Here is a 15,349-nt window from a genome sequence, read left to right as displayed (position 1 = left end):
CCGGATGGGCTAATGGGAAAATACTCCCAGTGTCCATTATCCAAAAAGTATCCATATGCCCATGTTATGTCTGGATAGACTAATGGGAAAACACACCTAGTGTCCATTATCCAATAAGTATCCGTTTACCCACGTCAAGTCCGGATAGGCTAATGGGACAATACTCCTAGTGTCCATTATCCAATAGGTATCCGTATACTTATGTCATGTCTGGATGGACTAATGGGAAAACACGTCTAGTGTCCATTATCCTGTATGCAACCATATACCCACATCACGTCCGGATGGGCTAATGGGAAAACACGTCCAAAAGCTCAGTTGTTCTCCACTTTGTGCTCTAGGACTGCTCCCTAAACCCACCCACTTTGTCTCAGGTGCCCCCATCACTGCCTGCTCATGTCTGGCATTATGCTACTTGGGGATGGGAGGAAAGGGAGCAAAGAGAGACCCTTGGGCATGCTGAGTTTCTGCTCGGGGGGAGAAGTAGGATTATGTAATAGATGCTGGCAAATATGGTCTCAATATGTCAACTTTATGCCTTTAAATGTAGACGGCTGATTTATACTTCTTTCTTCATTTATGCAAGGATCAAAATGGAGGACCTAAGTCTGTGATTTTTTTCTAGAGTTAGACACAATGTTGGAGGAGGAAGGCACCTTATAGAATATTTAAGCCAATTCTATTTTTACAGATAAGAAAACTGAGGCCCAAAGAGAGAGACTGCCAAGGGACAGATAGTGATTAATGGCAAAACCAAGAATAACTTGAGTCCTTCTGACTGAAAGTCTGATCATTTTCCAGTTATCCAGGTGTCATAGGGGAATGAAGGCCAAAGAATATGGGGTGTCAGCACCGGGACCTTGAACAAAAATATCAGATATAACAACTTGAGAAATATGAGAAGACATGCAAGTGGGACTAAGCCAGACGTCATGCTAAGTGATTTGTTGAAAGGGTTGGACAAGATTAGCCTCAGGTTCCTTCCAGTTCTCTATTTGTGATCCTGTGATTTACAGTAAAGTGAAAGTAAAGAACCCATAAAAGAAACTTGGACTTAGATTTATTGTAATTAGAGGAGATCATAAAATCCTCCTTCACCTTCCTTTTGTTAGCAGTGAGGTGGAGGCAGGTGGGAGATTGATACACACCGTCCCTTGAGATTACTGGGTCATTGGATTTATTAAATTTTTTGCTGTTTGGGGGTCCTATTGTACCTGGCTGTGGAACAAAAACTTGAAGCATCTGAATGAAACTTTGTTAAAAAATAATTTTAAAAAAAAGTGACAGAGCTAGAAGGGCCACATAGGGCACATTACAAAACCAGATCCTTTGAAGTTGTTATTTTGAGATTAGGATTTCTATTTTGATGTTTTGAGGATTTTAATTTTGTTTTATATATATATATATATATATATATATATAGTTTCATGCCCAATTCAATCATCTGCTCTTTTTCTTTTATTGATCTAAGAGTTTAAAAGAGAAAAAAATTTCTTTAAATAGTGCTTTGGCTGCATCCCACAAATTTTGGTAAATTGTCTTATTGTTATCAATATCTTTAATGAAATTGTTTTTTACGATTTACTCTTTGACCCATCCATTCTTTAGGATGATGTCGTTTCCGATGAATTTTAAATCTATACTTCAAAGATTCTTAATTGAATGTAATTTTTATTGCATTTTGGTCCAAAAACAGAACATTTAATATATCTGTTTTTCTGTATCTATTTCCATATTTTATGCCTATGCTCAATTTATTAACCTCACCTTTAATTTTTAGAACGTCCAATTTGGTATTTAATTGGGCATTTTTAATTTGTTCCTTTTCCCATTAAAAAAAAAACTGCATACCAAATTCATTTGTTTGCTCTTTATTTTATTAACAAAAGCATTTAGGGATATAAATTCCTGATTACTGCTTTTGCTGCATCCTGTAGATTTTCGTATATTGTCTCCTTGTTCCCATGACTCATTCATTTTTTAATCCAATCTTTTAAGATGAGATTATTTAATCTCCATTGAATATTTAATGTTTCCATGGTTCTTTACTAAAAATAATTATTGCGTTATGATCTGAAAAGAACACATTGAATATTCTGCTTTTCTGCATTTAACCCTAATTTTTTTGTGCCTTAATATATGGCAAATTTTTATAAAGGTAGCACGTACTTCTGAGGAAAAGGGGCATTCCGTTCTATTCCCATTCCATTCTCTCCAGATAAATAGTATATCTAGTTTATCTAAGATTCTATTCATCTCTTGTTGGAATCCTAGTGTTAACTCAACTTGAAACAAGGTGATAACTCAAGGGAGATGTTTTTGGTTAGATTTACCTAGTTCTGAAAGGGGAAGGTTGAGACCTTCTGTTATTTAGAGTTTTGCTATTTCCATTGGAATTAATTTGGTACCTTGTATCATAATGTAATATCCCTGTTTCTCTCTTAAGTCTATTTTAGCTTGAACTTTGTATAAATTCATGATTGTCACTACCCCTGCTTTTTTTTTTTTTTTTTTTTTGTTATCAGCAGCTGCATAATAAACTCTACTCCAGCTCTTTATTTTTATACTATGTGTCGCTCTCATTTTAAAATGTTTCTTATAAACATATTGGTTCTGGTTTTTAATCCATTTTGTGGGCCAGCTAATCCCATTCACAGTTATGATTACTAGTTGTACATTTTCCCCTTCGTCCTATTTTTTCAATTTATCCTTCTTTCTCTTTTTACCCTATCCCTCCTCAGACATGTTATACCCTCTTTAACCCAGTTGTGATGAGAATAAAGTTCTATCACTATTAACCCTCTACCTCCTGCCCTATCCACTTTAACAGTTATTCCATTCATGCCTGATTAGTATAGAATCACTCCATAATTTATATTCTACCAAACTATTTTTTCTAGTAAATTTATTTTTCAATATAGATGACTTTATGAATCATATTGGGAGAGAAATATCAGAGTCAAAGGGAAAAACCATGGGAGAGAAAAAAAATCAGAAAAAAGAAGTGAATATAGCATGTGCTGATTTGCATGGTCTTCTTAGTTCCTTTTCTGGATACAGATGGATTTTCTATTTAAAGTCTAATGGGATTGCCTTGGATCACTGAACAATTGAGAAAAACCAAGCCTTTCATAGTTGATTGTCGCACAATCTTGCTATTATTGTGAATGGTTCTGCTTGTTTTGCTCAGCATTAGTTCATGTCAATCTCTTCAGGCCTTTCTAAAATCAGCTTATCATTTTTTATAGAATAATATTCCATTACTTTCACATACCATAACCTATCCAGCCAATTCCCCAACGGATGGCCACATACTCATTTTCCAATTCTTTGCTACTATAAAAAGAGCTGCTACGTTTTTGCACATGTGGGTTCTTTTCCCTCCTTTATGATTTCCTTGGGATATAGACTCGGTAGTGGCACTTCTGGTCAGAGAGTACGCAGTTTTATGGCCCTTTGGGCATAGTTCCAAATTGCTCTTCAGGATGGTTGGATTTCAGTTCCACCGACAATGCATTGGCGTCCCAGTTTTCCCACCGAAAATGCATTGGTATCCCAGTTTTCCCACGTCCCCTGCAACATTTATCTTTTCCTGTCATATTAGCCAATCTGACAGGTATGAGGTGATAGCTCAGAGTTTTAATTTGTATTTCTCTAATCAATAGAGCAATAATTATAGATGGCCTCAATTTCTTTTAACTAAAAATTGTTCACATCCTTTGACAACCAATTGGGAAATGATTTGTATTCTTACAAAATTGGCACAGTTCTTTACATTTTAAAAATGAGATCTTTTGTCAGAAACACTGGCTGTAAAGACTTTTCTCCAGTTTTGCACTTTTAATCTTTGGTTGGCTTTGTGCAAATTTTTTTTTTTTAATTTAATAGAATCAAGTTGTCCACTTTGCTTTTCATGATGTTCTCTAGTTCTTCTTTGGTCATAAATTCCTCCCTTCTCCAAAGGTCTGATAGTCTATCAAACTTTATATTCCAGGAGTATCCCATCACACCCAACTCGAGCCCAAGCCTTCTATCCTCTTTCAAATTAGACATTAAACATTTTAAAGAATGAGATGTTTTCCCATTTAAGAACTGTTTCTCCTCATTCATGTAGGTCGAATTTTCATTGTTCTAGTTTTATAACTGAGTCCATTACTTCATTAAATATCTTTTCTTTCCACTCCATTTTGCTAGATAAATTACTCTTGTTCTTCTGCTCTTCAGAAAATCATGTTCCACGTCCTTTGTTTTTTAATGTAGAAGTTGCTAAGTCTTGTGGTATTGTCACTGTAGCTTCAGAGTTATCATTTCTCACATTTTGCATTTCTCCTTTTTCTCCCATTGGTCTTTTGACTTGGTTTTATTGTTTCTTAATGTCTCATGGAACCATGAGCTTGTTTGGCTAATTGATTTTTTAAAAGGTACTTTTTCTGTATCTCTTTTACCAAGCAGTTAATTCTTTTTTAAAATCCTCCTTGTAGTTTTCCCGATTTTTGCTCTTAGGGTTTTTTTTAAAAAACATATGGGTATACATATGTGCATACATCTACATAATACATGCGTGTATATATACACATATATTTTCCCTAGCTGTTCTAGGAAGTTGTCGTTGGGCTTTTGTCCAATCTTCATTTTTCTTTCAGTCTCTGAAGATATTTTTACGTGGCTGTCTTCTGATTTTGTCTTGCATTTCCCTGTCAGCCATAATAGGCATTTGTCAGGCTTTTTGGGGTTTGCTTGCTCATCTTTTTCAGCAGCTAAGCGACATTGAATGAAGTACCAGTCAAGAAGTCTTGAGTTCAAATCCAGGCTCACACTTGCTACCTGTGTGACTTTGGGCAAGTCACTTAACTCTGCTTCCTCAGTTTCCTCATCTGTAAAATGAGCTTGAGAAATGGCAACCCCCTCCAGTGTCTTTGCCAAGAAAACCCTGAATAGGATCACAAAAAGTTGGACATGACAGAACTATATATATGTGTGTGTATGTGTGTATATATATATGTATTCGCACACACACATTCACATACAGTTTAAAGAACACTTGCCTTCAGTGCTAGTATACAGATCCCCTGGGATACCTCATTTTCTGACCAAGAGTTCAGTGGCCTTGCAGTCCTTGGGAGCCAAGGCTGCTCCTGCCCCTCTCTCCTGGTCAGCCCTTATCTCCATGTCCACAGACCTTTCTTCCTAAGGTGTCCTGGGCTGAAAACCAATGTCCCCCTAGGACCTTTTCTTGGTTTTCTGTGCTCGTTGGGTAGGGAGGGGTTGGGGACGAGTTGGACGTTTTGACATTTCATCTTGCCTTCTTGATTCTGAGAACAGAGACTGTTGGAGGTAGTGTCCTCCAAGGACATCCGAGCTGAGAATAAGTGGCCATTAGTCCAAGCCCTTCCTGCCCTAAAGCTCTTCCTCAATGACCCAGGGACCGATGCCTTTCAAAATCAAACCAAGTGGACGCCACCGTGGCCTGTTCCCAACCCCCTTCTGCCAGGAAGCCATACCAGCAACTCAACCAAGTGTCTTTAATCTGTAACGTACAAATAAAACCACTGCAAAAAGTTTGCTTTTTTCCCTTTGATTCCAGTGAGAAAAGAATTTACTGAGGAAAAAAATATATATATATCAAGAGTAGGGTCTGTTTTCCAACTTTCCTCTAAAAAACCCAGAGGTTAAGAAGAATCGCACTCACTCGGGCACGTGCACAAACACACCAACAGAAGTGACCCAGCCCGGGCACAGGATGGGCACAACGCAAAAAAGCCGTCTTTAACCAAAGTACTTCGACACACCCCAAACAAAACCATGAGTCGGTCCCACCAGAGCTACAGGTCTCAGAAAGTAGACTCAGGAGAAGTTGAGGCAAGACACTGATGCGAGGGAGGGCCCAGGGGTCCCGGAGAGGAAAACCCAACCAAGGAATGCATGCTGGGCCAGCAGAAGAGCACCGGGCACGAAGGAAGCTGGGGGCAACTTCAACGTCACTCCCCTGCCAGTGAGTTTGGGACCTGGGGCTGGCTAGGAGGAAGAGGTCAGGAGGTCAGTAAAAAAGAGACACACAATGAACTCAAGTTACTTGGAATTTTTGCTGGGGATTCCTTTGGAATTCTGGGGGCATACACAGTCAGAAATCCATGATTTGAGACCCAAAGTGTTTTGGTTTATATCCCTGGAGAGCTGAAGGGAAACTCTTCTGAAAAGGTCCTTCCTCCGCTCCTAGTGTGAGGAAGCCCAAATCAGCCCCTTTCTGTGACCTAGAAATCCGCCCCTGGGCAGGAGCTTCTCTCAGAGCCATTGGGGGGGCTGGGGGGAAGGGGAGGAGCAGGGATTTCATCCAGTGTAAAAGCTGCAAAGGCGTCTGAGAAAATCCCTGGCCCTTTCCAAGGGAAAGCAGGGGGCGAGCTGCCGAGGGGAGCGGGGCCCGGGTCTCGGCAGCTCGCAGGCTGGTGTGCTGGAGGATGGCCCACGGGCATCTGTGCCCACGCTCCCACGCCGAGGGCAAGGGAGAGAAGGGGAGGGGAGAGCGAGAGCAGCGGGCACAGCTGCCTCCCGGGGCGGCGAGGGGCAGGGGGAGCTGAGGTCGGTCCGAGGATAGACCTTCGGCTAGAACCTTCACAGAGGTTAAAACTTGAAAGACGCTCCCTAAGTAGGGGCTTCTAAGGAGTCACAGCAGGGGGGAGGTGGGCTCCCCAGGGCCCCCCTCCCCCCGGCCTCCTGGGAAGGACAGAGCAGATTCTGCCGGAGGGAGGGGGCGGGCAGAGGGCATCCCTGAACAAAACGGGCCGAGGCCGGCCCGAGCCGCCCCTCTGGCCCGCAGACAGCTGGTGGGGTCATTGCCTCACTGAGGCAGAGGGGGAGGCCTGCTGCCGGCGGGGGAGGGGAAGAGTCAGCACCAAAGTAGAGAGGAAACGGCAGAGGCCGACAGGAAGTGGGCCGCTTTCCAGGGGAAGCCTGGGGGCTCCCTGATGTTATTTCCCCCGGAGAGGAGCAGCAGCCCTTGGGGCAGGGGTCAGAGGACAAGCCCGGAGCCAGGCTGGGTGGGTCGTTCCAGGCCTCTGGGCCCGGCCCGGCGGGGAAGGGAGAGCCCTGTAGCAGCGTCCGGGGGGCCCCAGGTCTGCACATGCACACCTTGCCCCGCCACTTCTCTCTGGGAGAGGAAACTACAAGTGGAGGCTCTCAAAGCTAAAGCCCCCTGTCTCCTGGCCAGACCCCGGTGTTCTCGGTGCCCGTGGGCCTGGGGGGCGCCCCATTTCTCCGGTGCGGGGGAGCCCAGCAGGGACCCACTGCCGGGGGGGAGGGCAGGGTTCTGGTGAAGCGGAGAAAGGGCTCGGAAGCCCGACTCGCGTCACAGGCTGGCACAGAAACACCCCGTGGGCCCCCCAGAGAAATGGGGAGCTTCCCCAGCCCGGCACCGCCCACCCCTGCTGGGGGGAGGGACGGTGCTTGGAGGCCCACCAAGGCGGGGGCGCGCTGGCAGCTCTGGAGTGGAAGACCTGAAAGGTGAGAGGCAGCTGTGAATGTGTGGAGTGGTGGGACGCAGGGGAGGGGCCAGGCCGGGGGAGGCGGCTCGGGGCCTGGGGAAGCCTCAGTGGCAGCAGCCGCCGCAGTGCCCACCCGAGTGGGCATGCTGGCTGTCCCCGAACTTGGTCCTCCGGCTCAGGATCTCGTAGGAGCAGTCGTCGCCGCAGCAGCCGGACATGCTGGGAGAGGTGTCGTCGATCTCAAACCTGCAAGCGGGGGTCCCCCCGGTGAGTCACACCCGGCCCCACTCGTGACCCTGAGGGAGCCTCACAACCCCCCGGGAGGCGGGAGCCGGGCCCGCAGTCAGGATGTGCTGGGCCCAGCAGCCCCCTGGGATTCCCTCCCTCAGGGAGACCAACTAGTGGAAGGAGAGCAGCCCCTGAGAGCCAGGGAGCGGCCGGCGGCTCGGGCAGGGCCCCCATGGCATCCTCGTGGCAGGTGGTCACCACACCCTCCTCACTCCCACCATGTAAGGGAGGGCGAGGTAGAGCCCCCTCCCCCCCCAGACCCGCTCCAGCGGGCAGGAACCGCCCCCTCCTCAGCCCCAGCCCCAGCACTTACTGCAAAGCTTCCCTGAAAAACTGGTATGCTCCGTGGTTGTGTTTGAACACCGTTAACATGACCTTCTTCATCTGGGTGCTGAGGGGAAGGAGAAGGGGGCACGGTGGGCTCTGCAGCCCGAATGGCAGGGGGCCCCCAGCCCAAGGGACACAGAGACGGAGGGTGGGGCTGTCTGGGGGTTTATGTCAAATCGAAATAACTCAGTATACGAGGAACCCGGAGGAACCGACCTCCTGCGACCTAGGAGCCGGCTCCAGCAAGGAGGGCCGCCCGTCGTGCCCTTACCTGTTGGCCACAAGCTGCAGGATCTGGATCAGAAACTTGCCCAGACCTTTCCTCCGCACTTTGCTCTCCAGCTGGACCTCGTAGCTGGAGGAAGAGGAGGTCAGGGATGATGAGGAAGGCTTCCTCTAACAGGCATCTACAGGACCCGCCCAATCCACGGACACAGGGGAGAGGGGACTGGGGGGTGGGGGGAGAACAGAGAGAGATGGGAGGGGGCAGGGGATACAGGGGGCAAGGAGCCATCTCTCAGCCCTGGGCCAGGCACCCTCCCCGGCAGCTGCCCAATGGGTAGAGTCTCAGACACGGCCCCACAGTATGACCCTGGGCAGGTCCCGTAACTTGTCATGAAGACCCTCCTCCAACCCCCCAGCCAGGGGCTCCTACCAGTACAGGACTTCGTCCCCACACTCCACGTCAAACCGGAAGTGCGAGAAGGCGACCGGGACGGCGCTCTCCTCCCAGGCAATGAGGTACCAGGCCCGGTCATCCGTCATCTCTTCCCTCTTCTCGCGGTCCTTCCAGCCCCATTCGCTTTGTTCGTACCTGGAGACGGGGAGGAAGATGAGGGCGGGCGGAGGGCCGGCCGGGGCGCTGGAGAGGGCGGGGCCTCCAGGGGACACTTACAGGGTCTGCATGTTGCTTTTGGTGAGATCGAAGGCCCAGTCCACCGTGGCCGGCTCCAGCCCCGACACCCGCTTACACTCAATGGAGATGTTTAATCTGCGGGAGGAGAGTCACATGAGGCACCTGCACCCAGGGGGTGGGGAGGGTGGGGGGGAGGCAGGTTTCCCTGGGACTCACCCATTGCGGTCATATTTCTTGAACACTGGAAAGGCCTCTAAGGGGTCTTCGAGCTGTAGAGACAAAAGGGAGTGGGGCGTTAGTGCCAGGCCTGGCGGAGCCGAGACACCGCGCGCGAGAGCCGCCCCCTAGGAGCGCCGGGGCCCGGTCCGTCTCTCCTCCCCCGTCCTCCAGGATGACCACGGGGCGGGTGAGCTAACGGCAGACTCTGTGGGCGGGAAGCACCTCCCCCGTCTGCGTCTCCATCCCCGGAGTGGAGCCCGGCCGGCAGCCTCGTCCTCGGGGTGACCACTGGCTCTCTCCCGAGCCTTGGTCAGTGAGGGGGCCCAGACGTGGGGAGAAGTCCCTGCAGAAGAGACGGAGGGAACACGGCTCCGTCTGCTCACAAGGAATGGGACCGGGAGCCAGAGGGAGCCTTCGAGTCTCGAGTCTTTCACAAGAGGGAAACTGAGGCTGAGGGAGAAGGGCCTGGCCTGAGTCTGCTATCCGCAGTGGGGCGAACCAGCCCGGCCAGACCCAGGCCCCCGCCCCCCCCCCCCAACTGGGCCCTCCGAGCTCGTTTGTTTTCTAGCTGCCCATTTTATGTGAGCATCATCTGTGTGGATGGGGGACCCCTGCCCCAGGGTCTAGCCCGGTGCCCTGCATGCCATGGGCCCCAACACACACAGCTGCCGTCACGGTTCCTGGGAAGCTAAGAGGCCGGCGGCTGGCCGGGTGGGCCGAGGGGGTGCTGGGAGCTCGGGCCGCCATGCCGGCCAGTCCCATGCTGAGGTTCTCTGGGCTGGTGCTCCCGGGGCCCCGCCTGACCTCCCCAGCCCATCTCCCCCAGGACCAAAGCCTCCGAGCTCTCGGGAGACTGAAGCAACAAGCAGAGCCCGCCCCCAGGGCCACAGCGGGAGCCGGGGGGGAGGGGGCAGGAGCCAGGCTCACCTTGTTGGCGGCCTCCACTTTGGCGCAGACGGCGTCCATGGCGGCCCGCTCCTCCAGTCGCTTCTGTTTCTTCTCCTTTGCTTTACTTGACTTTCTCTGCAAAGAAGGAAGTTCCGGTCGGGGATTCGGCCAAACTCCGCCAGAAGCCCAAGGGGCCGCCGGGGAGCCACTCGGACACCCTTCTCGCAGAGCTGGGAGGGCCAAGAGCTCCGTCATCCCTCCTGAGAGGGGCGCTCATCCGGACTCAGGCCTGGGAGGCCCGGGGATTAAAGATGGGGATCTGGGTCCAGAGAAGCAACAAGTCACCATGACCGGAGGAACAAACTCTCTCTCGCCCTCCTGTCAATCCCAATCTCCTGAGTTTTCAGCACTTTGTTTTAGGGACGTGGCTGTAACCGAGCCCGGCATCAGGGAGGGGCGACAAGAGGCCCACGTTTGGGGAGGGGCCGGCCCCCCCCGAGCCCCGGCTTGCCCACTCTCCCCAATGCACTTTGCATTGGCTGTCTTTAGAGCTCCAGTTTGGGGGTGGGATCGTACCCCCCAAGTGCAGTGGGAGAGCTTTGGGCTCAAAGCCCGAGCCACAAAGGCAGGGACAGGACAGAGGTGTCGGGGGGCCGGAGGTCGTGCGGGAGGTCCCGCTCATGTCCACACCGAGGAGGAGGAGGAGGTTGCCGAGTCCCCGATTTCATTTTGTGCCCCGCATTCTGCGGCTTCCGGCACGGTGCCTGGGGCAGGGGAGCCGCTACCAGACGGAAGGGCAATAATAACGAGCCAGAGGCAGAAAAGTGCCTTCTCAGCAACCTCGAGGAAGCCTCGTCATGGGGCAGCACCCCCCGTTCTGGCGGGGGCCGTTTTCTAGGAACGTGCGCCCCACACAAGCTGAGGGTGCTATCCATCAGGCTGCTGATTTTCTGGAAGATTCTGCTTCTGAAGCAGACCCTTCCCCTGGTTGCGATGAGCTCACTTGCTTCTCTGGATCCCAGATCCTCAGCTCGGACGAGGCTCCCCTGGGTCTGCGGCGCCACACGCGGGTGGGCGCTCCTTTGGCAAGAGGGGGCTGGGTCCCCTCTCTGGGGTCTGCGGTCAGAGCCGGCCTCCTCCGGGAGTTCCGCTGCATGGCCCCTGGCCCTCCCTCAGTCTGGGAGAAGGGACTCGGGCACCCAAGTGGCGAATGAGGCTTATCCGGTCACCCGGCCCTTGGGTGCCACATCCCGGCCATGGGGCCTTCCACCAATCCCGCCCAGCCCGTCTGCCGTCCCGTGACCCCGGTGCTCCCGACCTGGGTATCCCTACCATGGTGGGGGTGAAACTCACAGCCAGGTCTGACAGTGAGTGGGAAAGGAGGAGGAGGAGTGAGGGAGGGGACAGGCAGAGGAGGAGGACCCCTGAGTCCCAGGCCAGGCCCGTCTCCCTCAGGGGGAGAATTCAATGCCCCAGGAAAAGCCTCACTCAGCAAAACCAAGATGCCAACGGGACCCAGCCGGCCTCGGCCCTTGCAGGGCGCCCTGCGATGGAGTCCCGGCTGCTGGGAGGCTCACAGCCGACCCACTTCCTGCACCATGGCTCCAGGGGCAACAATCCCCCGGCCCAAAGCATTCAGCATCCCTGGGCCTCCACCTTGGGCGGGCCACCTTTCCCAACCCCTTTCGGCCTTCAGTCCTTGGATGAATGGCCCGGGGAAGGGCAGAGGGAGGTTAACTTCCGAGGCTTTTGCCGCCTGAGCCAAAGCCAAGCGGGGCATCCTCCGATACGTGCCTGGGCCTAAAGAAGGGCGTCCTGGGGCTTCCGATGGGCTTGACTCTCCAGGGCTAAGACAAGCGGCCCACCCAGGAGGGCATCGGGAACGGCTCCCTGCCAGGACTGCCCAGCCGCCCCCCAAAGCTCCTCTCAGAACAGAATCGCCCGACGGGATTTTCACAAAGGTACCACTGACCAAGAGGCTGGGGGAGGGGGAGAACAGGGACAGAGCCCCCACACCAAGGAAGGGGATCATCTGAGGGAGCCCCAGCACCAAGGACACAGGCTCCCGGGGCACAGAAGAGCCAAACTGGACCTCGTCGGCATCCCCGTGCGCCCCCCCCCGCCCCGAGCTCTCATCTAACAGAGGAGACAGCTTGGTACCCACAAGACCCTTGGGCCTAACTGGGAGGGACTCCCAGAAAGCCGCACTCCGCTCTGGAACCAGCAGAGACTTGAGTTCAAACCCAACTCGGATCCTTGCGGCTCCCCCTCTCAGTGAAGGGACGAGTCCCCGCACAGCACAGGCCGTTGTGAGCAAGCCGGCAGAACCGGGGTTACTGTTAAAGAGCGTTCAACGCTGACCCCTTGGGGGCAGGACATGGGGGGGTGGGGGAGGTTACATCCACCATCCCAGGCCCCAAGAGTGCACCTGCAATGGCAGAGGGGAGGGGGAAGCATGGCCTCTCAGACCTGGCCATGGACCTCGCCACCTCCGGGTGGGGACCCCCACATCCTGGGCACAAGGGACTCTCCTCCCCTCCATCCAGGGACGGGAACTCTGCTACCAGCCAATGAGGGAGCCCTCCCCTGGCACACTTGGTGCAGGAAGCCTCTGACCTTTCCTCTCAGATCCCCCCAATCCCCCGGGGGGGGGGGGATGGGCCCAGGGGGGCCACTCACAGCAGAAAGCTGCATCTCCATTTCAGAGAGAGGGAAACTGAGCCAGGAAGAAGTGGGGCAGAGGATGGGAACCAGGTGCCCTTCCCCTTATGTACCAACTCCCCAATCCCTTTCCAGAGGGCCACCCCAAGAACTAGGGGGTTCAACCCTTCAATTTACAAACAGGGAAACTGAGGTCCAGGCAAGGGGGAAGAGTCTGGTTCAGAATTCAAACTCAGGTCCCTCTTCCCTCCCGGGATTTTCATGGGGGGTAAGGGAGAGAAGGAGGAAGTCCCTGCGCATTTTATCAAAGATGGGGAAACTAAGGTGTCTTCCTCTCTTCTCCCCGCCTCCCTCCCCGCCCCAGAGACCACCAAAAACCCTGAGCCCTGAGGCATGGAAGGCCGCGAGGGGGCGCCAGCCCTTATTTACAGGTGGGGAAACTGAGGCCCAGAGAGATTCAGTGACTCGGCCAAGGTCACCTATTGAGAGTCCCAGGCCAAACTCAGACCCGGAGCTGGAGGTTCCAAGCACACATGGGAATGGCGGGGAGAGGGGGTGGGGGGGAAGAGGAGGGTGCCCTTAACATGCTGGGAATGGAGGGAAGAAAACAAGACAAGGAACTCGCAGGGGGGGAGCCCCAGGGGATGACGGGAAGAGTGGGGAAGCAAGGGTCACGTGGGGCCGGAGGGGTCGGGGGTCACGTGAGGGGGGTCCCGGGGAACAATGAGGGAGGGGTCCCCGAGGAGGGGGATCGGCCGGCCTCACTCACCCCCATGGCGGCGGCAGTCCCTGCTCAGACTCCTCCTTCACACACCCGCCGGCGGAAAGGAGGCGGCGGCGACGGTGGCAGTGGCGGCAACGGCGGGGGCTCTCTAAGCGGCGGCGGAGGCGGCGCACAGCGCGCATGCGCCGCACCGGCCCCCTCCCGCGCGCCTTCCCCGGTCCGCGCCGGCGCAGAACGGCCTCCAGAGGGAGGCGTGGGGGGGTGGGGGACGCCGGTGGGAGACACGGAGCAGCAAGCAGAGGAGGAGACGGCGGCGGCCGCGGCGGCGGCGCGCTCCGTGACGTCACGCGCCCCGCCCCGCCTCTGGTCCCGTCCCCCCGCCTGCGTCTATCGCCTTGGCAACCGCGGCTCCTGACCCAGCCCTGGGGCCTGGCCCTCCCTGCTCCCTCTGGGCTGACCTCAGCTTCCCCATCCGTACAATGGGGCTGCTCACTTCCTATCGCTTCCCAAGGGCCGAACCCCACCATTCCCTTCCCCTACTCTTCTGCGAGTAGAATTAGAAGAATTAAAGAAATCTTCAAAAAGAAAGTTTCTAAATCGCAGGAAATGGGTTGGATGCTTAGGCAGGAATCCTAGAACCGGTGGGGAGGGACCTGGAGGAAGAGGAGCCGGGGGTCTGTGGGCCGAGATGAAGGAGCCCGTCGGGGGCTCAGCTGCAGAGAGCGGGCTGACGTCGTGCGATAGAGCGCGTGGCCCCAAGGCCGGGGGAGGAGGAACTCAACCCCCAAGACCGGAGGGACCCGACCCCGCGGTCGCACTGACCCAGGAAAAGAAGGACCAATCCTTTCAGAGCTCTGGTCCAGCAAGGACCTTGGGGACCCCCCAGCCACGCACTTTGCATGGGCAAAGCTGGCGTGTCGTTGGTGCTGACTTGGCCAGATTTCCTTGTTGCGGTGGGAATAATGCTAGTTGTTCTCCTGAGGAAATGAGAGCCATCCATGGTGGATTGGCTTGTTTTCCCAGAGAAAACTAATATTTTTTTGAGAAATGTAAACACATCTAGATTGATAGGAGAGAGGAACAAAAGAATCTATTTCGAATATTGCAACACTTGTTTCTTATTGAATGATACATATATACCTATAGATGGTCAATCCTCAACTTTCGTGGGGGTAACATTCTGATCATATGTATTTTTGTCAACAGTTACCATGAAATTACATAAAATGTAGTTCACAAAATAAAACTGGTAACATGCGAAACAAACAAACAAAAAAGGAAACGTAGTAGAGAGCTCCTCGCCTCCGCGATATCCACAACGCTGCTGGAGCCTGCACACTCCTAAAGGAACTGTAGGCCACTGTAGAGGCCACTTTGTTAAAAGGGGTCAAAGGAAACAGATGCTCGAGGGAACGACCATTACAAGAAAGTGCTCCCTATTATTATTGACAATAACAAGGAACATTGTTGGTGATACAATTTAGCCCCCGACTCCCTTTCCACTCCTTGGACGCATTTCTCTCCTTCACAAATTCTACAATCCAAGCATCCTCATCTCCAGCCTCCATGTCTTTGCATCGACTGTCCCTCATTGTACTTCCTCTCTAGCTCCACCCTTTAGAATCCTAATCTTTCAAGAAACACTTTAAACAAATTTCTACATTTTCCAGTTCTCTCCACGGCATTCTTCAGTTCGAATATCCTACATCTATTCCAGGCCCCCTGGATATCTTTCTTTTGGATAATTTCTAGTGGTGTGATCCTAAGTCAAGTAACCATCGGTTGCCTCAGTTTCCATAACTGTGAAATGGGCATAATAGCAGCTTGTTGTGAGTATCAGTGAGATGAATAATTGTTTCTTAAATAATAATAGCTTTTTATTTTTCAAAATACATGCAAAGGTAGTTT

At 52.5% G+C, this 15,349-nt stretch overlaps 1 protein-coding gene across 1 annotated transcript; it reads right to left on the bottom strand.

Annotated features, from left to right (window-relative positions):
- Positions 1-1,400: 1,400 nt before the first annotated feature.
- On the bottom strand, positions 1,401-13,647 carry NAA40 (N-alpha-acetyltransferase 40, NatD catalytic subunit). The gene is made up of 8 exons (XM_051967375.1): positions 13,487-13,647; positions 10,096-10,191; positions 9,166-9,218; positions 8,989-9,084; positions 8,749-8,907; positions 8,365-8,448; positions 8,080-8,157; positions 1,401-7,724 (listed from the first exon to the last, which is right to left on the bottom strand). Exons 1-8 carry the CDS (start codon positions 13,490-13,492, stop codon positions 7,583-7,585), a joined length of 714 nt encoding a protein of 237 aa, XP_051823335.1. The 5' UTR covers positions 13,493-13,647; the 3' UTR covers positions 1,401-7,582.
- Positions 13,648-15,349: the final 1,702 nt, after the last annotated feature.

The sequence above is a fragment of the Antechinus flavipes genome, chromosome 6 (genome assembly GCF_016432865.1).
Source record: "Antechinus flavipes isolate AdamAnt ecotype Samford, QLD, Australia chromosome 6, AdamAnt_v2, whole genome shotgun sequence".
Classification (NCBI taxonomy): domain Eukaryota; kingdom Metazoa; phylum Chordata; class Mammalia; order Dasyuromorphia; family Dasyuridae; genus Antechinus; species Antechinus flavipes.
Note: the sequence above shows the minus strand (reverse complement) of the source record. Positions and strands in the feature narration are given on the sequence as shown.

Bases quoted from the DNA above. Each gene is read 5' to 3' on its own strand.
- NAA40 (XM_051967375.1), bottom strand. The intron at 9,085-9,165 runs GTGAGTCCCAGG...CTCCTCCCGCAG, and splicing joins AAGAAATATGACCGCAATGG to ATTAAACATCTCCATTGAGT. The intron at 8,158-8,364 runs GTAAGGGCACGA...CCTTCCCCTCAG, and splicing joins CTGCAGCTTGTGGCCAACAG to CACCCAGATGAAGAAGGTCA.